The sequence below is a fragment of the Hippoglossus hippoglossus genome, chromosome 12, assembly GCF_009819705.1.
Source record: "Hippoglossus hippoglossus isolate fHipHip1 chromosome 12, fHipHip1.pri, whole genome shotgun sequence".
Lineage (NCBI taxonomy): Eukaryota > Metazoa > Chordata > Actinopteri > Pleuronectiformes > Pleuronectidae > Hippoglossus > Hippoglossus hippoglossus.
In genome coordinates, this window is record NC_047162.1 from 13,349,050 (window position 1) to 13,372,745 (window position 23,696).

At 42.4% G+C, this 23,696-nt stretch overlaps 1 protein-coding gene across 4 annotated transcripts; it reads left to right on the top strand.

The window, feature by feature from the left end:
* rc3h2 (ring finger and CCCH-type domains 2) lies at nucleotides 1-22,800 on the top strand. Of its 4 annotated transcripts, XM_034602370.1 has the most exons (21): nucleotides 1-509; nucleotides 3,090-3,093; nucleotides 8,780-9,082; nucleotides 9,191-9,308; nucleotides 9,532-9,765; nucleotides 10,422-10,597; nucleotides 12,101-12,301; nucleotides 12,429-12,561; nucleotides 13,834-13,952; nucleotides 15,308-15,420; nucleotides 15,752-16,072; nucleotides 16,371-16,570; nucleotides 16,689-16,999; nucleotides 17,326-17,472; nucleotides 18,685-18,822; nucleotides 19,763-19,927; nucleotides 20,019-20,304; nucleotides 20,592-20,676; nucleotides 21,748-21,958; nucleotides 22,070-22,233; nucleotides 22,388-22,800. In XM_034602370.1, exons 3-21 carry the CDS (start codon nucleotides 8,852-8,854, stop codon nucleotides 22,515-22,517), a joined length of 3,483 nt encoding a protein of 1,160 aa, XP_034458261.1. In that variant the 5' UTR covers nucleotides 1-509; nucleotides 3,090-3,093; nucleotides 8,780-8,851; the 3' UTR covers nucleotides 22,518-22,800. The 4 variants fall into 4 exon arrangements, with proteins under 4 accessions (XP_034458261.1, XP_034458260.1, XP_034458259.1 ...); XM_034602369.1 differs by lacking the exon at nucleotides 3,090-3,093 and having other exon boundaries at nucleotides 8,760-9,082; XM_034602368.1 differs by lacking the exons at nucleotides 1-509; nucleotides 3,090-3,093 and adding an exon at nucleotides 6,028-6,176 and having other exon boundaries at nucleotides 8,759-9,082.
* Nucleotides 22,801-23,696: the final 896 nt, after the last annotated feature.

Consider the following 23,696-nt stretch of genomic DNA (forward strand, 5'->3'; position numbering starts at 1 on the left):
CAACATTAAAATAGTGCCTCTCCTCTGACGCTCAATGATTTATTCGTATTATTGCCATTAAATAAAAAAAAAAAGGTGGAGGTTTGAGAAAGCATTTTTTGCAGGATGCGTAAACGCGCACCAGCAGCGGCGGATCTCCGGCTGTGCAGCCCGGCGCTGAGGCTGAGTCTGAGGCGCAGTTCAGGCACCATCACCGGCGGAGCGATACCACCATCTCCTCTCAGCTCCGGTTCGTCAAAGCGAGGGTGTGTAGCTGCTCACTGTACCTGAGCGCGTCCGTCACGTACCACAGGGGCGCAGAGGACCAGAGCTGGACCGAGCGTTACTCCTGTGCGTAATTCTGTGAAATGCATCAAACGTCGAGGAGGATCTCTGCGCGCCTGCTGCTGCTGCTGCGGATGTTTTGCATCTGATGAAGATTTTTTTTCATTTTTCCGCTCGTTCTTATTTTGATGCGCTCCCGTGGATGATGAATATGTTTATTCTGGTGCTCTAGTGTAGTGCGTGAGGTAAGTGACTTATCCAGAGGTGCGCACTACTTTCTCCCGCTCCTGTCGTTCATGAGTGTAAAGCCTTTTTGACATTTTAGGGGATGCTCACTTGTTATTGTTTTCCTCTGCTTAGAGAAATTAGAGTTCAGTTAGAAATGATCAGACCTGGGAACTGCAAACATCCCCAATTTCTGCAACTGGTGCTGATGGAGTAGAATATCATAAAGATACAGCTTGTACTGAAACTGGGGGCCTGTAGCTTGTGTTCAGCTGCGAATGCAAACCAGGCTTCTCCAGAAAGAGAGTTGAAGCACCTAGAATGCAATGTTGTAATGGTGGAGTCTGGTTGCATCCCATGAATGGTGATAGGGATTTGTGCAAAACGTGATTTCTACAGAGGAACATCTCCTTAGCTCTCAGCATGTTGCTTCTCAGCTCAGGTGGTGCAGCAGTGTCATAAAGTTTAAGTACATGTTGGAGGTTATAACCTATAACCTATAACCTGCTGATTTGCAAGTACAAGCAACCTGATACTCTGACAATATTTTCCAAGGCAGTGATAAACTGATGGCTGCACAGCTCCTGTTACTGCACAGACACACACACACACACACACACACACACACACACACACACACACACACACACACACACACACACACACACACACACACACACACATACAGTATCTTGTAATAGTGAAGTACAGGCTTTTATTGTATTTGCTGTATGATACAGCAGCTTGTGGGCTGCATGCCTGCCCTGCCTCCTATCCAGACACTACCCCCACACACTGTGATGACAGGCCTAATGAATAAGTAATCACACAGACCCACATACCCCTGCTGTACTCTCAAAAACAAGTCGTGAAACAACTGTAGTAATCCTGTACAACACATCCCTAATATGACAGTGGAGCCACCCACTGTGTCACCTTATAAACCAGTAAAACCGTGTAAAAACGAACGATGTGTATGATTGATAATGTTGGCGTGTGGTGTTTATTTGCCTTTTGAAAGTCTTTTACAAGCTTTGTCACTTCTCAACATTAAAGTTTAACTTTCTCTTCATCATTAATGCTACGGTGACAGGCAACATTTACACTTTACAGCTGAGATATGGAGGTTCCTATAGCAACAGATAAATGAACTTTAGAGGGTTTTTGTTGTTATAAACACAACCTGATTTAATTTGTTTCAATTTTAACATATTTTAGGACTCAATTCACGTCCTTATTGTAGCTTTTCTTTAACTTAAAATTTAGTATTTCAGTGGTTTTTGTTTGGCAATGTGGTGGGTGTGAATTTTCCGTGTTGTGCTTTGCCCAGAAGGCTGTACAATTGAGTGCATGTGAAAAGTCTGGCTGTAGCTCACGTTGTTGAGGGGGCTGCGTGGGACATATTTGCGGAGGGACTTGAAACGTCATTAGCACATTTATGAAAGTGAAGCAAAGTGAGCTTCAGACAACAAAACTGGCTCAAGTTGCTCATATTTCATAGTGTGGGTAAAGTACAGGAGTGATATTGTCTTAGATACTTGCAGTCTTAAACGTGAATGATTTTTCTCTTCGGTGTTTTCTGCTGATGAACAGAAACACTGTAAATGGTTGAGAGGTTTTTGTGATTTATATAGATTTTTTAAAATCGGTGTCCCAGGGCTATTGTCTTCCACCTTTAGCCTCACATTCAAACATGTCTTCACCTTAGAGTTGAATAAATGCATTATGGGGACTTGTTTATGTCCCCATAAGGAAGACGAGTCCCCATAATGTCAGTGTATAAACAGGTGTAGGTCCCCACAACACGAGTAATACCTGGTCCACACACACACTCTTGTTTAATGGAATGTTCTAATTCTGGGGTCTCGGTGACGGTGAAAAGGAGCCGGTAACTTGGGAGCTCATATTACTTCAACTCATTTTCTGTGGTGTTGTGTGTGTGTGAGTCGTATGTCCACACATCCATTTATTATCTCTTTTTGTGTAAACCTCTTTGTGTTCCTGTAGCAGCGATGTTTCTGGGGTGACATGATTTTGAGTGTTCATCCAACAGATGACGACCGAGGCAGCTCGTTCTGTTATCTCTGCTGCTACTGGTTGTTGTGGCTCTCAAAACGGATCAAACCTTTTACTTTTAGATTAGTTTTTATATTTTCTGGCCTTTTTTGGCGAGATTTTTGTTGGAGATTGGCGGGAAAGACGGTGTGAAAAAGTTTGGATAGAGATACCAAAAAGTTCTTCATTACCCTGGAGGTAGAGCGGGTCATCCACTAAGCAAAGGGTAGATGGTTCGTTCCCTGGCTCCTTCAGCCTGGAAATCCCAAATTGCCCATGATGATGCACCATTGCTATGTGCGTGAGTGTGAACAGGTGTTGTATGAATATGTATTTGTGAATAGGACCTGTAGCGTAAAGCGCTTTGTCCGTCAGAATAGCACTTTATGAATGCTCTCCATTTACCATAATCATCCAAGAGATGTTGCATTCAGACCTTGAGGCCATGAGAAGGCTTCAAACCTATAGCTTTGTAAACTGGCATAAAAATCCACTTCCCACTCCACACAGACCCGTCAGTCTTGTTCTTTGTAGGCTAGTTAAAGTGGCGCTGCCGTCCCTGATATGTCTCTGTGCAGATACTGGGGTATATAATAGAGGTAACTGTGCCACCTCAGTCAACAGGGTTCACAGGAACACTAAAGAGTTGCAAAGTGACAGTTAAATGCCATGGCACAGTACAATCAGAAACTGACGCCTGAGGGTGTGTGGAGAAAGCAACACACACATTAGGCTTGAGGAGGCCGTAACAACCACATCCATCCATCATTACCACATGCCAAAACTTAGCCCTTATTTCAACTATATTCTAATCCTTCACATCTAGTGGGTGTGTACCATCATGATAAGCCTCCTATTCACTGACTGCTGCATTTTGCTTCCTTCTTCCTTCTTCCTCATCCCTTCCTTCAGTTTAAATCAACAGAAGGTAGAGTTTATACCTTGAAATAACAGCTAGTTCTGGAAGGTCATATTTGTCGGCCACATTTGGAGGAGCCTTCGACTTGGGACAGTCTAGTCGAGGCGCTGTGACATAATTGGTCTACAAATGTAGCCTCCCAAGGATGTATCCCCTGGATAGAGAAATAGCTAACTTAGCGGCTCGCCATAAGAGACAACCAGTTTGCCAATCTAAAAGACAAGTAAAAGAGGCTAAAGGATGCAGGACAGATGCCGGCCTGGCGTGGTTGTTAGTAAATCATATTCTCTGCTCGTTTACTTTGTCTTGTGCTGTTCTGCTTGCCTGACGTTGGTATGTTGCAAGTGAGGTTGTTGACTCGCTAGTTTATCGTCAGAAATCAGGTAAACGCTTCAATAGAGGTTTAGCTGGTTAGCCAAGCAATTCAATGTGATTTGATACACCAGACATCGATAACTGCGTAGGCTACTTTTAGCTTGTTAGCTGCTGTTCTACCCTGTGTTGAGTTCAGTGAATGTGCAAACGTTTACTACCAGACATAAAAAACTATGAGAAAGAATGTGAGCTTAGATCCGGACACGTTTTCAAGACACATCGTTAAAAATGCTACGATGACTCTGCTTCTGACATTGCCGATTTATTCTCTGTCAGCTTGTCAACAAATGCACTTGTGTATGGCTGTTTGCATGGTGGGGGGGGGGGGACTCAGACCACAACTTGTATTTACGACGGAGTTACGCATCCATCCTGTAGGGGGAGCCCAAGAGTGGCCGAGAGCGGATATTGCATTGTCACTTAAGAAATTGTTATACTGTGGCAAAACTTGCATTGTGCACAATACTGGAGCTTTGTCAACAGTGTGTCACTTGTGGAATTATATTTTGCGAGAGCTCTGTTAGCCTAAGTGCTAAAAGCATCATGTAAACACAACACTGCCTTTTTTCCAGTTATGCCAGAATCATTCTACCTGCTAAATTGTTAAAAATATTGAATACCTTAAGACTCAGGAGAGAAAAACACACCTTCAAAATAACCTCTTTCTCTCTCTGTCTGTGACGAGCCAAAGAAAACTCCAGATGCCCTCCCCCACACAGAGGGAGCCAAGTGAGGACTCACTGTCCTGAGCCAGATGATAGCTCGCCAACTGTTGGCTGTAAAGACACAATGTACTTCTCATCCTCCGCTCCTCAGAGTGAGCGGCTCGACAGGTCAATGCAGAAAAAAAAAAAAAAAAAAAGGTCTGAATATTTATCCATTTCAAGCATATCTTATTGAATACACAGACGTCTAATATGCTGGATCTTTCTCGATGCTGTAGCTTGTTTTAAAGAACACATATTCCTGTTGACCCTTGATAAACTGAAAGCATAAACAAGTGCGAGAGACAACAGGTCGATTTCCTCGTTTTAAAATGTTCCGCGAGGAAGAGGTGCCTGATGAGGAAGTTGAGGTCTTCAGTAACAATACAACACACCCACCTCTCCCAGTCACAAGACTAGACTTATACATGACTGTGGGGGATTTTTTTGTGTGTGTGTGTGTGTGTGTGTGTGTGTGTGTGTGTGTGTGTGTGTGTGTGTGCGTGTGCATGCTTTCAATGATCCATTCAGCGATCCAATCTCATGTTGTACTTCCCATGTCATGTGAGGTATTTTTGTATATTATTAATCTAGCTGTTTTGTGGCATTGTATAAAAGTGGGTTTGTGCGTGTGTGTGAGCAGTGGTGGGATGTAACAAAGTACATTTACTTTTTTTGTACTGAAGTACATTTTTCAAGTATCTATACTTCACTAAAGTACTTTTTAGTACATTTACTCTGCTACTGTACAGTACATGCTTCATGTATCTGTACTTTACTTAAGTTGACTTCTTTTTCGGGTACTTTTTACTTGTACTCCATCATTACTAAATATCTGTACTTAATACTCAATTGTTACAAAGCATGGCATTACATGTTTACATAATGGTTTACATTTACATGTATATATCGGTAACAAGCAGCAAATTGATCCACTGATCCAATCAGAGCAGGCAGGTACCATTAGACCCTTTTTGCTAGAGCAGCAGCAGACACATGAGTTCAGAAGAGGCTGAGACTCAGTCATAATGATGTAGGAGAATGATGCATTTGGAAAAAGGCTTCACTCTGCAAGCACTTTTCATACTTAAAGAATATTTAAAACCAAGTACTTACTTTTAATCAAGTAGAAAAGTCAATTTGGTGATTTTATATTTAAATTAGTACATTTTTGTGTATTTATTTGTACTTTTATGTTAAATGTTTGAGTACTTCCTCCACCACAGGCACCGACAGACAGGGGCTTGGCACAGCAGGATTTTTGAGTTGTGCCATGCAGGGACTGTGTTGAACAGGATGTGGCAGTTGCACAGACCAGAAACAGGTGTCTGTCAACGTGACTGCAGCCAGTGAATGACGTTGAACGTTGAACTCCCCAACTTCTTCGTGTGTCCACCCCACCCCACCCCCCCACACCCCCCCACACCCCCACACCCCCAACCCCCCACCCCCCTCCCTCGTCCTCACATGGTGGCTCAGTCAGTCAGTATCAGGACTCTGTGTGCTGCTGCAGCTCCTTGACGTTTGGGCTCCTTGCAGAAGGAAATATGAGCCATGAGGACAGAGTGGAACTGTCCTGGAGACAGAGGAGGACAGGCGGGCACCGCGTGCTGCCTCTGGTTTGGAAGGTGCGTAGAAAACTGACGCGTGGCTATAAATATATATCGGTTAATATTTAATTCCTAGAAAACTAAGGGGGAGTCTTATTTATGGTTTATACTGTATATATCCATACTGTTTCCATAATTAAATAAATAGTTAATAGATAAAATAAATATAATGGTGTGTTGTGACCAAGCAAATGCACTACGTTACTGTACTTGAGTTCTTTTTCACGTATCTGTACTTTACTTTTCGCTTTTACACAACTACATGTATCAGCAAATATCTGTACTTTCTACTCCACAACATTTTCCTCATTTTGTTTTCAATATTATTAGAAGTAAACAAGAGGGGAACTGGTTCTGGACTCAGCCATAATGATGTTGCTGACCTTTACTCTAGGGAATAGCCTATACAACTTTTACTTTTGATACTTTTTATTTAAAAGCTACTTTTATGCAAGTGGAAGTAAATAAGTAATTACAGATGTAGAATGGTACAAATTACAGTCACTTAATTGTTGTCCTTTATTAGAATAGATTTTCTATTTTTTATTTTACTCCACTACATGTATTAGCAAGTATCTGTATTTTCAACTCTACTCCATTTTTACATTGCATTGCATTAAATGTAATTTTAAAAAATATTATTAGAAGTAATCATATAATTATAAGGGTACTGGTACTGGCCTCAGCAATAATGACATAGCAGGCCTTTGCTCTAAGGAATAGGCTACACAAGTACTTTTACCTTTGATACTTTAAGTTTTTACTGACTTATTCAAGTTGAAAAGTTATTGTGATACTTTGTCTATTTATTTGCACTTTTACTCAAGTACTTCTTCCACCACAGAATTAACAATTTAAATTACGAATAAATAAATATACATGTTTTTGTAAATAGTGCTGGTTTTGTGCACATGTAGACAATACACGGCTGCACAGGCTCTCAGAATCAAAAACACTGGTTGCAGCATATTTTGAAATTCATGTAATCTCTCTTGATCTGTGTGTGTGTGTGTGTGTGTGTGTGTGTGTGTGTGTGTGTGTTTGTGTGTGTGTCCATCTCTCACCCATTTGAATGGATCGTTTCATGTTTTTGCTCCGTTAGGCTCCAGCTGTTATTTTTGGTGAGCGGTGTGAACAGATGTATCAGAGCATAACAGCAACAGGTGCTCTCTGTCTGAAGGCCATGTTCAAAAACACTTGGCATAATTGAGTCAAAAGAAGATGGCTCTGTTTTCATGTTTGCATGTATTCATGTGTTCATGTCAGATCCTTCCCCTGGCTAATGGGATGATGTGGCAAATAGCATACAGGAGGTCAGAAGAAGAATATCAAAATATACTTTTGTAAAGTACTGTTATGTAAGAGGTGGCATATTTCCTGATATGAAAAGTACAAAGTTGAATACATGCAGTGCACATTACATTATAATTTGTTTCCCCCCCATCCATATGGAACTTAATATTTTCTTACTGGTGTTGTATACATTTATTGTAATTAGTCTGTATCATGGAGCATTGAGCCAGGGTCAGTCTTGTAAACTGTGACCACACAGAAAGGAAAAACTGTCTGAGATGCTTGGGAATGTTAAAATGTTCCCTTGACACACACAGGATGTTGGTATTATTCAAGCAAATCTTTCTCAACCTGCAGATACTGTCTGTGTGAATATAACCTCTGTACAATGGTTATTATTATGTATGAAAGTACAATATGACGCGATGTGATATGACAAATATACTCAATCTTGAACCTTTATTTTCAAAAATGTTGGTCAACTGTAATTTATTAGCTAAGATTTTAGCATCTCACTGTCCTATTTGTCATGTATTTTATAGGCTTTCCCTCTTTCTAGAAGAAGTGTGGAAGCTAAAATTAGCGAATGAAGAGCAGTGTCTTAGTCATCAGTGGACCTATTACGATTCAGTCGAGCAACACTAATTCAGTGAATTCAATGACTGATCCCAAACAGTCTGGATTATACTATATATAGCCTATACATTATGATGTGTAAAAATAATTTCCCAAAATAGTCTTTATGTGCTGCCTTTAATACAATGTGGGTTGAATGAGATGCTGGCAGCGGCTGCTTTTGAGAGAGAGATAGAAAACACTTTTATTGCCCACGTTATATTAAATAGATTTATGACTATCATGACTTTTATGACGGCAGAGTCTGAGCTCTGCTTGTGTACTTTGCTAAATGCTTATTACTCTTGATAGGACTCGGAAAAAGTCATAATGTTGCTGCTGCTCATTTTTTTGTTGGACGCCGAGGACATTGATTACTGTGACATACTGCGTCTTTGTGTGTTTGTTCTTACGAGGTACAAAAAGATTTTCATTTTTAGTGTAGCTGCTATTGAAATTGTGTTACTGCAAGTACATGCAAAATAGGTTGTTTTGCCATTTGGTGATTTATCTTTATTAGTTTTTATGCCATTTTGTGCTAAAACGATGAGTCAGTTATTCACATTTAGTCACATTTCATTATATTTATTAATCTACAGTATTTTCAACATATGAAGACATATTTTGTATATTAAAACAGTGTTTTACTTTACATAATTTGTTTCTTTACAATGCGTCGTTATGGGCTTTTCCTCCTAGTGGCCGTCGGCGAGCAGGAGCTGTTGTCGGGGCTCGTTGACATGTGTTCCCCCTGAGCTCGACGACACCCCCCCCGGTGGTGTGGTGACAGGATGCCGGTGCAGGCAGCCCAGTGGACAGAGTTCCTTTCCTGTCCCATCTGCTACAATGAGTTCGACAGCAGCGGCCACCAGCCCATCAGCCTGGGCTGCTCCCACACGGTGTGCAAGACCTGCCTGCACAAACTGCACCGCAAAGCCTGCCCCTTCGACCAGACGCCAATCAGCACCGACATCGACCTGCTGCCGGTCAACTGTGCCCTGCTGCAGCTGGTCGGAGCTCAGGTGAGTCAGGGAGAATGAGGGCGGGGCTCCACGAGGGTAAATGAGACAATCACAATAAGCTCAAACTCAAAATATTTGTTCCATCTCTTGTGTATCTGGGCCTCCTAGATCCCTGATATGCAGCCGGTGAGCCTGAGTGGTGCAGCAGAGGTGGAGAACTATGAGGTCTGCAGGGTGTGTGTAGAAGAGCTGGCTCTCTACCTGAAACCTATCAGCGGAGCAAAAGGTAGAGTGTATGTGTGTGTGGATGTTTGTGAAAGTGAATCAGACTCTTTGTATTTAATGCTGCAGTTGAGTTTGCCAGTGTAACTTGACATTTGTGCTTTTCACACTTCTAATGTCACTGAACTCCTCTGCACTTTCATGGTACTGGAGGGAAGTTTTAGTTCTTATCAAGATGAAGCTCCACAGGCACACTCTTTTACCAATATAGTTGTCACCCGTTGCAGGTGTCGCGACCCTGAGTCCGAGTGTGCTCAGTCGGCCCATGCAGAGGAAGCTGGTGACCCTGGTGAACTGCCAGCTGGTGGAGGAGGAGGGCCGTGTGCGGGCGGTGCGGGCAGGCCGGTCGCTGGGGGAACGAACCGTGACCGAGCTCATCCTGCAGCACCAGAACCCCCAGCAGCTCTCTGCCAACCTCTGGGCGGCGGTGCGGGCGCGGGGATGTCAGTTCCTGGGACCTGGTGAGTGTGGATGACAAAGACGTGTCCTGCTTTAAATACGTGATGCAGGGTTATACATGTAATTGTACAAAACTTCAAAACTATCAGTTAACTTAAAATGTAATGAAGGCTGTTGTGAGAATTTTCTTTTACTCCTGTCTTATACATATTTATTTTAATTCGACCTTTATTTCAGCATGGATAATATCAGATTTGATGATTTGATATTCAGTCAGTGAGTCATAAAATGCAGCCCGCTGGATTTCATTGGTAGTGTTTCAGTCGACTGGGCTCGAGTCCAAAACTTCTGATTGTTTAAATCAACGGGGTAGAATCAATATGACGGCTGGTGCTGGTACTCAGTGTCCTGTGATGATTACTCATAGGGCAGATTCTGACTGGGAAACTTGTTTCTCATCATGATCACAGAATGGGTTCATTGAAAAGTCTGAGGACACCTAGCGTCACAGCAGCCTTTGTTTGATAAGTGGAACAAAGTGAAATATGCACTGTTTGGAGTGTCGGCATGCAGATGCATGCAAACCTGTGAGCGAACGTGTTTGTGCTGAATATGTTTTATCTGATTCCCTCTCCATGCTATCTATTCCTTTGTCTCTGTCTTACTTCCTCCCGCCACCTTCTGTCCTTACATCAACCCTCTAACTCCTCCTCATCAGCTATGCAAGAAGATGCACTGAAGCTGGTTTTACTGGCGCTGGAGGACGGCTCAGCTCTGTCCAGGAAGGTGCTGGTTTTGTTTGTAGTCCAGAAGCTCGAGGCTCGGTTCCCCCAGGCCTCCAAAACCAGCATAGGCCACGTGGTGCAGCTGCTCTACAGGGCCTCCTGCTTCAAGGTACTTTGGAATGAGCATACACACACACATCATGGATACACAACAGACCCACAAATGTGTGCACATACAAGAGATGCATTATTGCAATGTTAAAAGCTCCATTTAAGAAAAACAAGAAGCTCATGTCAGGAACCTTAATTTGCTGATGTCCCAGGAACCCAAACCATAATAAATGACCTGATTAAATGAAGGGTGTTTAAATAGATCCTCATTTACCACCACATGTCTTGCCACAGAGACAAAGCCTCAAATTGATGTTTTTCTAATGCAATCGCTTGTCAGCTGTAAGTGCAATAGTTTCCCTGAAATAAACAACCAAATTAGAATAAACAAAGTTTAACGATTTTCTATGAACTAGTCAAAGTGTCTGAGTGAGCTTTGGAAAACAGTCTCAACTGTGGATTGTTCTCCAGATTAACATGACATTAAAGTAAGGCTGTTACTAACATCTAACAGTACATAAGTCATACTTGTATTACGGATATGGGCTCTGTGGATGTATCCTGTGTGTCTGTGTGTGTATTTCTGTGCCTGTTATCTGATGACAGACATCGCTGGTAGGGCAGAAATGTCAGCTATCTGCTCGTGATGTAACAGCGGTCTATATTTGCCTTGCCCCGCCCTGATGGACAGAGACAGACAGTGCAGAGATACAGAGGACGATAGCTGAAAGAGCAGGAGACCCGACCGAGCAGCAGCTTGAATAATCATGAAATGTGATTCTGTTTGATTGATTTCCTTCCACGGGTTAAGTGTGCTGGTGTCTTATGATGATTTCTCATAGGGCAGATTCTGAGAAGGGGAAAATCCCTTTATCTGATCTGAATTTGAGTTTGTAAGTCTGAAGACACCAAACACTGACAGATGACTGAAAAAAACAATCTGCTATGTTCATTGGAAAAACCCAAGTACCACTCAGGAAGCATCGTAAGATTAACCAAACCAAAATACCGTCACATTCACATTGATATTTATGTCACCATACAATTAGTAGGGAGTATTAGGGCCGTATTAATCAAACCATAAGTATGAGATTTTGAGAATGAAGCTGTAATTCCTAATTTAAATTAGAAAATAATCTTAATATTACAGGAATAAAGTCACAAATTAATTTGAAAAAAGTCATAATATTACATGAATAAAGGCGTAATTTTACCAGAATAAAACCGTAACATTACAAGAAGGAAGTCGTTATTTAATGTGTCTTTCTTCGAGACGCAGTTTCTTGCAGAATCTTTTATTAATATTATGACTTTATTCTTGCAATATTACAACTTTATTCTCAAAAAACTCTTTCACACTTAAATGTGTCTGAGGGCAAACTTTGTGTTCAAAGTTGCTGTACTTATCACAGTAACTGAAGAAGTCAAAATGTAAAATGATCAGCTGCAGTTAACTACATTTTTGATGTTTTTATAACACATACAAGAGTGAGTGTTTGTGGTGATGTAAGATTTTGACTGTTCTCTCCCCCTGCACCGTCTGTCCACTCGTCCCTGTAAGGTGACTAAGCGTGATGAGGACTCTTCACTAATGCAGCTGAAGGAAGAGTTTCGCACATACGAGGCTCTCAGGCGGGAACACGATGCCCAGATTGTGCACATCGCCATGGAGGCGGGCCTACGGATCTCACCGGAGCAGTGGTCGTCTCTGCTGTACGGAGACCTGGTCCACAAGTCACACATGCAGTCCATCATTGACAAGGTACCGCTGTTCTACTGGTGCAAGTGTCGGCATTGTTCATCGATGAATTCACTTTTAGAATTTCAAATGTTGCAGGAGAAATAAATGCCTCTTTGAATTCTGATTCCTTTTCTATCTCGTGCTCCAGCTGCAGTCTCCAGAGTCATTTGCAAAGAGCGTCCAGGAGCTGACAATCGTTCTGCAGAGGACAGGAGACCCAGCCAACCTCACGAGCCTCAGACAGCACCTCGAGCTGCTGGCCGACATAGACCACAATCCAGGTACCTCACTTTGTTTTCCACACTCTCTCAGAATAAAGGGATTCGTCCAGTTCCAAAGAATAATGAGATCAGAAAACAGACGAGCTGTGGCACTCACATGAAAACTGCAATTAGCGCGAACAAAACACAAGATTAAAACCATGGATTCATCTCAGTGTCACACGTTCAATTATCAAAGCATCAAGCAGGGTGTTTGATGTGTTTTGAGTTTTCATGGCGCGTATTCTGGGGTTCCCTGCCAAACTCTGCACTTATATAGTCATGAAGCAGCCTGGTACTTGTTGCATCATTAAAGCTTCGGACTGTTTCATTCTGCCTCATTGTTGAATCATCTGCATTAGCACAGAAAAGGTAATTTGTCAGACTTGTGTCTCTATCGTTCACTCCGTCCCTGCAGAGGTTCTGTGCCACCTCAACACGTTTAGCCACACTAGTCTCGTGGATGTTGTCAATATCACAACATTTTGAACAGACATTAATGTTTCCTTTAGGATGAATTGGAATATTTCCCTTGACTTTCATTCAAGTCCAAATACTTGAAATGTGTTTCCTTTTCATGTCGTCCCATCATCAGGTAAAAGTTTTCATTTGGCCATTAGGTCAGTTCATGATTAAATACCTGAAAAACTAATAGAAATCCATCACCATCATCAGCACCTACTTTTGATTGCGATAGCCTGCTAGCATGCTAAGCTAAGATGTTCAACTCAAACTTTGCACCTGCTAAACATGAGCATGTTAACGTTGTAAGTGAAACCATGTCAGCATCGTAGATTGTATATATATAAATACGACAGCTCCTCTTAAGTGAACCAAAATCATCTTGGTTGCCACCTGGTGGCTGGCTGCAGTGTAGGTCCCACCTCATCCATATTAGTGGATGTGACATTGACCTAACTTAAAAGTCACTTTCTAAGAGGAGGTTTCTGTTATTTGAGGTAGTTCTTATCAATTTGATATATAATCACGTGTTTTTTTTCCATTCAGTTTGGTTTTAATTTGTTATTTCATGCTATAAAAACGGCGTGAAATGTCATGATTGACAGCTGAGACTTGCGATTAGCCGAGCACATATATCTGGCTCCAAATGACGTCAAAGGAAAGAGATGGCGGTGCACCAAATTATGTTAGCCTAATTTCTGCATGACGGTAGGAAGTGGAGACGTATCGTCTAACTTTATATACTTGCCTGTCCTTTTGATCCAGGGAAAACCACCGAGACCTCGTGATAAGAAGCTGCACTAAACAGATTGTTTGTTGATGTGTGTGCAGACGCCCCAGCACCATCATGGGAGGAGCTGGAAAGCGTGATGTTGGCTGTGAAGTTGGTGGTTCACGGACTGGTGGAATTCATACAGAACTTCAGCAAGAAGAGCCACGACACGCCGCAGGTATGCTGACACAATGGGAGGAGATCGTAAGAGTTAGATATTTACACAATATTTGCAAGGTGAAAAAGTGGAGGATAGTAAAGATGGATGATCCTGGGAGGAGGAGTTGTGCTGCTGCCTCATCCAGACACTGTGGAGGGCCGTCATAATGGAAGATAAGTTGTTCAGGGTGCAGCAGCACACTATGTTCCTCCAGGCTGGGTCGTCTTAGATACTTAAAAGGACACGGAATTATCTCAAGCCACAAGCAGTTAATGGGTCGCAGTTATCGTTGTGTGCCCGGTTAAATTACCATCAATTATTTAAATGATCCCGCAGCATTAAAATAACTCTTAACAATTTGCAGATAATGCATTTGTGAAGACTGAAACTGGTCTCTAACTGGCTCTCTAAGAGGCTCAGCCAGCCTGTGTGTCAGTATCAACTACTTTCAAAAAGATTTTCTCATGCCTGATCAGATCAAATACATGTACATGCAGAGGATCATTCATTTCTATGAATCATCCTTGACATGCCGTCTTGAAATCCTGAGCTACTTATCTTGTAGAGGAAAGTCTTCAGGTCTTTGATGGATGAAATCAGAAATACCAGTTTGCATATCCACCTCTGTGTTTTCCATATTGAAGGCGTGTATCTTATTTTTCCCCATGCCAGAAAATATGCTGAAGGGTGGGTGAACACACCATGATGCTTTCTGAATGTTCAGGGGTCTGTGTTCTGAGCTTCTTTTGATGGTTTACTTTGGTGTTTTGGAAATGCAGCGCTGCCATGAATACAAAATTTGTTTTCCATTGGGAACGTACCACAACATTGATTAATTTAAGTCTCAGACGTTCTTCGGCTTTATGATGTTTCCAAGCTCCTCTTTTTTGTCCGTCCGTCCCTGTTTGTGGGCTTTGACATAATTTATTCTTCCTAGCACAATGTCTCTGACATTTGTTTGACTTTAACAGTCATGAAATTTTATGATTTTACCTTTTCGGGATCGACTGTAATGAGTTGTAACGATCTGCAAATAGATAGTGGAATCACCATGGATACTATTTGCCAAAGACCGATGTGTAAACACTAATCGAACTTTACACTGCTTTTATATTTTAGTATAATAACACAATTCAAAACCATTTAAAAATATTACCTCACTTTGTGTCAGTCACGTTGACACACATGGTGGAAGATGAAATTATCCTTGTATATATATATAACGTATACAATAAACACAGACTTGGTGTGCAATAACCTGAAGAGTTGCATGTTCATTTTCACCCTAGTATTAGAGGATTAATTAGGGGTGATGGTAAGGGTGATGCTTCAGTTAACTTTTACCCTTAATGTATTGTATCTGTGTTTTGCAGCCTCAAGCCAACAGCAAGTATAAGACCAGCATGTGCCGGGACCTCCGTCAACAGGGCGGCTGTCCCCGAGGAACCAACTGTACATTCGCGCACACACAGGACGAACTGGAGAAGTGAGTGAGCCCTAAGAAACACTCAATTTTCACTGTAATCAAGATAAATAACTCTCAAACATTACTAATATAATTTTAGACAGACGTCTGGTGGTCTAATTGTGTTATTTTATGTTGTTATTCTTTTATGTACTGGCAGTACACAGCCTCACCCAGCCTCTGTTTTAATTAAATTTGTATTAATCTGCTCATGTATTTATTTACAAGAGGCCCACTGTGGCAATAATACTGCGATAATAAGGCTAGACACACACACACAGACACACACAGACACACAATGTTATCAGAGCTAATCCCTCCCCATTGTACTGATCCTTCCTCCTCTCCCCAGATTTAGACTGAGGAACAAGAAGAGCAACAGCGTGGGCCGCGCATTTCCGTTGGCGCCCGGGGTTATGGGTAAAACCTTCACCATGGAGGGCAGCCTCCATGAAGACGTGTCGGCGGGAGTGGTAGAGGGGCTCAAAGGCACAGGGGACAATGCAACTAACCTGACAGACGGTGTTCCTGGCGTGACTCACCCGCAGTTTATCACCAGAGGGGCTGACATTATCGAGGAAATGAAGAGGGTGGTGCCAAATGGAACCAGTGGGGCGAACGGGTGCAACGGGCTGCCTGGTACCAACAGAACCACGTCGGGTGCAACGGAACAGTACGATTTTTCTTTACGCATTTAATAATGCTTGTATGTCTCCTTTTGTTGGCATATAACCCACGAACAACCCAATATTATTACTATTCTAGTACTAAAAATATGTTTAATGTCAAAATATCATATCATTTACACGTCACATAATGTGTGGTTTTGTGCACGCAGGGTATTTGTATATGATTTGGGAGAGAAATAATTCTTCACAATCATTTATTTATTTCGGGAAGGTCTGACTTTTATTATAACCAAGTGCGATTGTGTTCATTCTTTCTCTTTTTATTGACGTTCTGTCCCCTAGGAAGCCCATCTCTCCTCCCAGGACTCCAGTCAGCCACTCAGCATCATCTCCCTTGACCCCAGTCGCGCGGGGTGACGGTGGCGCTCCGATACCCAAACACGGTCAGTTCATGCTGCGTGCGCCACATCCTTCACAGGCGACAGAGCTGTACTATCAGGAGCCCCACTCTGCTTATGAAACGCCCCATTATCAACAAACCTGTGAGTCGAGTTTTCAAATAGGAGTTTGAATTTAAAAGCATGAATCCTTGTTGTGGCAAAATGCAAATAAATGTTCTTCTTCTTGTTCGTTCCTCTTCCTCCTCCTCCTCCTCTTCAGCAGGTTCTTATTACCCTTCTACTCTTCATCATCCTCACAAACCCTGCATGGCTCGCTTCCTCAGGTCGTCCAATGTCCCAGAATCCCCTCTGCCGCCCTCCATGGGACCTCCACCAACTTCCTACCACAGTGACCCTCAATCGCCTCACCCACCCTCCTCCTCTTCCTCGGGGTACCCCCCACACCCACCCAGAGATCGGATGGGTCCCGCCTTCCATCCCCACCCGGGGCAGCCTCAGTATGGGCCTCTGGCTCCTGCTCATGGGGTTTATGCTCCGCTCTATGACAGCAGGAGAGTATGGAGGCCTCAGGTGAGCCTCCGCCAAGAAGGTGTTGTTTGTTGGGTGGTTGGTTTGTTAGTTAGCTGTATTACTCAAAAACTACTGGACTGATTATCATGAAACTTAGTGGGAGGATGTGGTGTGGGTCAGGGAAGAACCCATTAACTTTTGGTATGGATCCGGATCAGAGGGTGGATCCAGGAATTGTTTTATCACTTTCGTTTACATTGCATTTTCACTGATTTCCCTTGAATAATTCATGGGTCTTGATGAAAAATCTGTTATATTTAGGGGACTGATATCTATGAGTGTGTATGTGTGTGATTATTGTCTAACTTTGAAAACTGCCATTGCAGCTGTACCACCGAGAGGACGCCAGGAGTAACTCGCTGCCTCCAGAGGTGCTGCATTCCTCCGTCTACCAGCCTCCACTCAGGGAGAGATTCAACTCTCTAGACAGCAACTACTGCTCCGGAGCGGACCATCGCACAGGGCTACACAGGGTGAGGGAAATAATGCACCATCGCTAATACTCACCTCTGACCAGAGGAATTTAGTTTTTCAGATACTAACACACGTCATCACTGATTTAGTTTAATACGCACGTTGCTACAGCTTCTCCTACTTGTTTCAGTGACGTCTATTCCAACGTGGACGGAAGCAGTGTCAACCCAGCTTCTATTTTCAGCGTATTGGCTTAAAAAACAATATATATTAATTATTGACGTGGGCATGTTATTAGAGAGACAATGCTCTCTGAACAAACAGTAATTAAAAACATAATGTGTTTGATTTCTAAATGTCGTGATTGGGTAACATCCAGTATATCCAGTAAAGCCATCTGTGTTAATTCTGTTTTAATTGACGCAGGTCTGTTTTACACTGAACACATTTATTGCTGCATTTGTTTCAGCATCATTTCCTTTTACTTCGTTTTCTCTCTTTTACACCCACATCTTCTCACCTCTACCTTTCCTGCCAGCCACAGAGCTGCAGTATGTAGCTTCAGCCTCCTCTGTAGTCCTCCCACTCCTCACCCAAATATGGCTCTGCTTCCCCCACTCTCTTCTCTCATCGCCATATCGCAGTATATGGCTACTACAGAACAATTAAAAAGTATATTTTACCAACACTGTGATATAGAGACTAATAACACAGTTGAAGTATTTAATTTATGGGCACTGATTGCTCAAAATTAAAAAAAAAATGTTGTTGTTGTAATATAATATAATATAATATAATATAATATAATTTAATATAATATATAAACAACCCAATATTGAAAAGCTTCTACTGAAAATATTATGTATTTAGACTAAATATAAATGCACCACGAAAGAATATTTCATGGAGATTTACAAAGTGTTGTATAACAGATTAGTTTGGTTTTGATTAGTTATTTGATGCTATACAAAAAGAGGGAAAATAATTATGATTGACAGCTGAGACTGACTCAGATGTGCAAGATGGTGGCGTTTGTATCCAGGATATTTTGGCTTCATTTCTGGATAGTGGAGGGAAGTGGAGACATGTCGTCCGTCTTTATAAACAGTCTGTGGTCTAAACCTAAACAACTTAAAACTTGGTAGTTGTCATTTATTTTTGTAAATTCCAGATGGCATCATTGTCACTCATATAAATATATTATTAATATGATAATGTAATGATCAGTTCTCTTTTCTCTTCCTCACTGTCTCTCTCTTGTCCTTTGTCAGGATTACAGTCGTGTTCCTCTGGGCTACGAGGATCTGTTCAGGAGGAAGCAGGAGCAGTGGGCGCATCATCACCACCATCACAACACCAACAGACCCTCCCAGTCCTCCCCCATCTTCACCATCGACTTTGGAACTGAGGTAGAGAGCAACACACACACCCACACAAACACACACGGCATCGTTGAGAGGTTTCATAGGCACGACGATAAGATTTAAATTCCACCATGACCACGTTATTAACAAGCGCGATTAATTTCTTATGCCTTTCACCATTTATTAAATTTGTCGCATTTAATTCCTATCCCTAAAGCTTGCATTTCCACTGTGTCCAATGCTATTTAGGTGGGAGATAGTTGCCTAGCAACTGTGGAGGAAGATATCATAGCATTGCACAGTGGTGGCGTGCATGCATGTGTGGGTGTGTGTGTGAGAGAGAATGGGAAAAAGCGAGAGGAGCGACTTTAACAAGCAGTGACTCAGGCTTTCAGCTGAGTAAAGCTTTGTTTAACACAAAGTCAGATGTGTTTTTTTCTGAGGATAACCACTTTCAAAACGAGGCTGTCATTACTGAACGCACGAGGACATTTTAAGTGATTGTTTACCTGTCGCAGTTTGATGTTGGATGCGTCTGCAACAAACAAACAAATAAACCATCAGTAAATAGACGGTTTATTTTTCCATGTCATGTCAGCAAAGTGGCAGCCTGTCAGCACTGGCAGTGACAGTATAAATCCAAATGAGCAGCTAAGACTCATACATTTCATTCATATAGACCTTTTCAAGCTAAAGCACAAAGTTTTTTCCAAGTGAAATAAGAATTAAGATCAGAAACCCGTGAACCATCCCTTGTAGGATATACAAAGTCTGGAGCATGAGTCAGTACATAAATGTGAAATATGTGCAAGTTCAATATTGTTATAAATAAATAAAAAGACTCCAAGACAGAGGAAGCAAGGAATAGCAAGTAGAGTAATATGTCTCCTGGTCATATATAAATCTCTCTCTCTCTCTCCCTCTCTCTCTCTCTCTCTCTCTCTCTCTCTCTCTCTCTCTCTCTCTCTCTCTCTCTCTCTTTCAGCATTTGGAGAGCAGCGGAGGCCAGTGCGCCGGGTGCCGGTTCAGAGGGGAGGAAAGCTTAGCCCACTACTCCCCATGGTCCTGTGGCACCATCGGCCCCTGCCTCAGTCCCTTTGAGCCTGAGACACTGACGCACAGCTCCGCTCACTCCTGCTCGGAGCACCCGGTGAGACTCTTCAAACTCACCCACTACTTTAGCATCACTGTATGTATGCGCGTGCTCTCTTTGTAACAGCCTCCATGTTTTTCTCATGCAGGAGTTGGAGGCTAACGGGGGCAGAGGCGGCGGCGGCGGCGGCGGCGGCGGCGGCGGTGGCGGCGGCAGCAGCAGCAGCAGTAGTGTCGGGAAGCGGTGGCTGCATTCGTTGGATCACTACCGGCGCTTAAAAGATGAGGACCCCATCATTCCCTTCAGCGAGGGGCCCATCATCTCCAAGTGGGGGGCCATATCCAGGGCGTCACGCACGGGCTACCACACCACCGACCCGGTTCAAGCCACGGCCTGCCAGAGAAGCTCCAGCACCACACCCATCAACTTTAAAGGTACACAAGGGGGAGAGGAAAGAGAGAAGAGAGTAGATCATCTCTTAAATCAATTCTAAAAATATAAGTGTAGGTGTCTTATTAGTTTATCTTTCATCATAATAACATTTTTACTTTGATGTATTACATTAAATTAAACATTGATTGTATTTAACCTGATTTTATGTCTTTTTTGTTTTGTTTTTCAACTGTATAAAGGTTGTACACTGTATTTCATCATGTTAACATAATACATACACACGTTATATTTCTATATCCTTGTTGCTTTATTCCTCCGTCCATCACAGATTATAACCCACACTTGGATCACAGTGACTACAGGTGGGGCTCCAGAGGATCAGACTCTTCCAGCCACTCCAGTTTCCTCGAAAGGTACCACACATTTTTACCTTCGCCAAAAAGGTTAATTTTCCCTGTGTGTTTGTTGGTTTATTTACTTCTTAGCAGGATTACGCAAAAACTACTGAACCCATTTCCATTAAACTTGGACCTGGGTCAGTGAAGAATCCATTAAATTGTGGTGCAGATACAAATTAATCTCTGCAACAAACAGCAATTTTTTCCATAATGTTTTTAATACTCTCAGGGATTAAATTCATGAATCTTCATTTTCTTATATCAGATCTATTTAGTGGCCTGATGTTTATGATTTTGTACAATTTAGTGCATATCAAACTGCTGCATATTTTCAGATTCCTTCAAATAATTTGTTCCACAATAGTTGTCTGTTGTTGTTAAAGGGGTCGGCTGTAAATTTATGTTGCAGTGGTTTTCATGTCCACTATTTAGGACAATTTATTATGACAAATAAATCACTACATGTTATATTTCAACGATAAGAACTAAGAATCATGTGTAGTATTATTTGGCCTTGGCGGAGGTATTAGTTTTTATATCCTTTCGTAGCAGTTTATTTTTCAACAGGTCTTATATATTGCTGGACTGTGGGGAATCATACAAACTAATAATGAATATTAAAATCAACACTGTACCACATATTATTGACTATGGAGAGGCACGTACAGAACTTAATATCTAATTGTTCTTCGCACAGTAGCTCTTCCTCCTCCTGTCTCTTCCCTCCTCTGTCTCATTGTGCAGCAGTCATTTCCTCTCAGTGGTCAGACTAAAAATAGAGCTGCTGGCTGCTTGGTGAAAACACACTGAGCAGCCAAGAGGAGTCAGGAAAGCCCTCTGCACGGATCTGGCCTCTCGTGCACTGTTAACACGTTTTCTAATGTACTGACATTGATTTAAACCAGCATTGTTGTTAATATTGTTTTGTTTTAGTGACACATTTTGTCTGACTACGCTGCATCGTGACCATGTTGTTTAATCAGGTTTTTATTTTTTCCTCTTTATGTCGAAACTGCATTTTCTGTCGCTTCATTGCACTTTTTTTAGAATTAGAATTATTCTGTTTGTCTGTTTACGTGTTTTCAGTGAGCAGCTTTGTGCATCGGAGCTTCACGGCCGGCGAACCTCGATAAGCAGTGGAGAGAGAATCGTGACCTGTAATCTGCAGGCGCATCACGCCGTCTACAGCCAGGACCGGGAGCGAGCCGAGAGCGAGCCGGACCCGGGCCGAGACATTGAGCTGGAACTGTGCGCTCTGGACATGGAGGATTCAGACCCCCAGGAGAGAAGGTCTCAGGTTGGTGGGGATGGGATGTATCTTCAGGGATTTTGTATTGTAAACGTAATCCAATTTGTGTACAACCAAAACCTCTTTCTCATCTTTCTTTCCTATCATCTTTTCTTCCAGGAGTCTTTAGACCTGATTACTTCTCCGTCTCAGGATGCTTCCCACCTCCTGCCGCCTCCCTGCTCCTCTCCCCTCCTCTCATCCCCTGTGAAGGAACGCCCCCGAACAGAGGGTACTTTGACAGAAAAGATGGATGCTCACCTGCTGAAAAAGATGGCCTTCAGGTGAATTACCATGGCAACCACTGTTTCACGGGATCTCCCTCACTCTGAGGGGTTTTTGACTTGATTGACATCGTCATGTTTCGAGCTGGAAGTGTACAGAGAGATTTTCACTTTGTTTCCTCTGACTTTTCCTTCCTCTCTGCCTGTTTTCCAGAAAGTCTCTGTCTCCCGGCGGGTTGGTCTCGAGGGGTCTTGGCGTCGGCAAGCTGCTGCTGCGGACCGGACCCTCTCGACTGGGGGACCCTTCCACGCCCGGCACAGAGATGCTGCTGAATGGAAGCTAAAGGGACACAAAGTCAGACAGTGCGACACGTGCTACGTTGGCGCTGAGCTGCCAGCACACAAACAGATCCTGTTTGAAGGCAGTTCCATTGAATTCCAGCCTTCATATATGTAAATCGTATGCCTAAATAAAACCTGACAGATACAGCTCGGCAGTCTGTGACAGGCCCGCGAGACTCCAGAGAAAATCCACTGTCCTGTCTGCTAAGTGCTAATTTTTACTAGTGTATTTACCACAGAGAATTTAGTGGAATCACTGTTAATGCTTAATAAGGTCCACGATCAGTTCACCCTCACAGACGCTGAACTTGTTTGTTAAAAACTGGAGATCTCTTAGCATCTTACTCCTTTATTGAGGTTTACACATTATCCAGTTTGTTGTGGACATGTGGAAGTTTCTTAAGGCCACTTTTTCAGTTTACTTTAGGATTTCTTTGCTAAAACACTGGTTTATAATCAAACCCCAGATAACTATCCAAGCTAAATATTATACAAACTTGGCATTATTCCTCCCTTTTTGTGGACTCATGGACATGTAACACATTTTTCTCCATGTCTCGTAACATGTTAATGAATTTGTTTAGGCCGCTGGTTTCGTTTAAAGGCTTCGTTGTGTTGCTGCGTAACATTTACATAACTATTTCCTGAAAAAGAGAGATAAGCGCAATAATACTGAAAACAAAACTGGACCGGCCGCTCAAACCCTCCAATAAAATAGAACGAAAATTTGCAGACAACAGACGTTTCCACTGTGGCGACAGTGAAACAAGCCTCTGTCTTTTGTGAGTCATATGATCTTTTAAACGTTGACCTCCGAATTCCCCTTGACTGTCACGAGATCACAGAGCACAACGACACAGTCATAAAGAGAATTTGTTAATGATCATTGATCAGTGAAAGTCACGAGGGAGCAAAGTAAAGATGTAGTTTTTTTTTTTATATCCTTATTTATTATTAACCCTCAACATATTCCCTTAGTTCACTCATGTCGCGTAACTAAAGAACACAAAGCAATTCTTGTTTTGACGTAGTTGCATTTTGTCTAATTTAGTCGATTTCTCTGCGCGCCACATTAACTCACAGTCAATCTCTCTCTTGTACACATAAAATACATGTGTGCTCACTCCTTCATGCACACACATACATGCAATACAGTGGCCTTCCTGTCCCTGGCGTTGTAT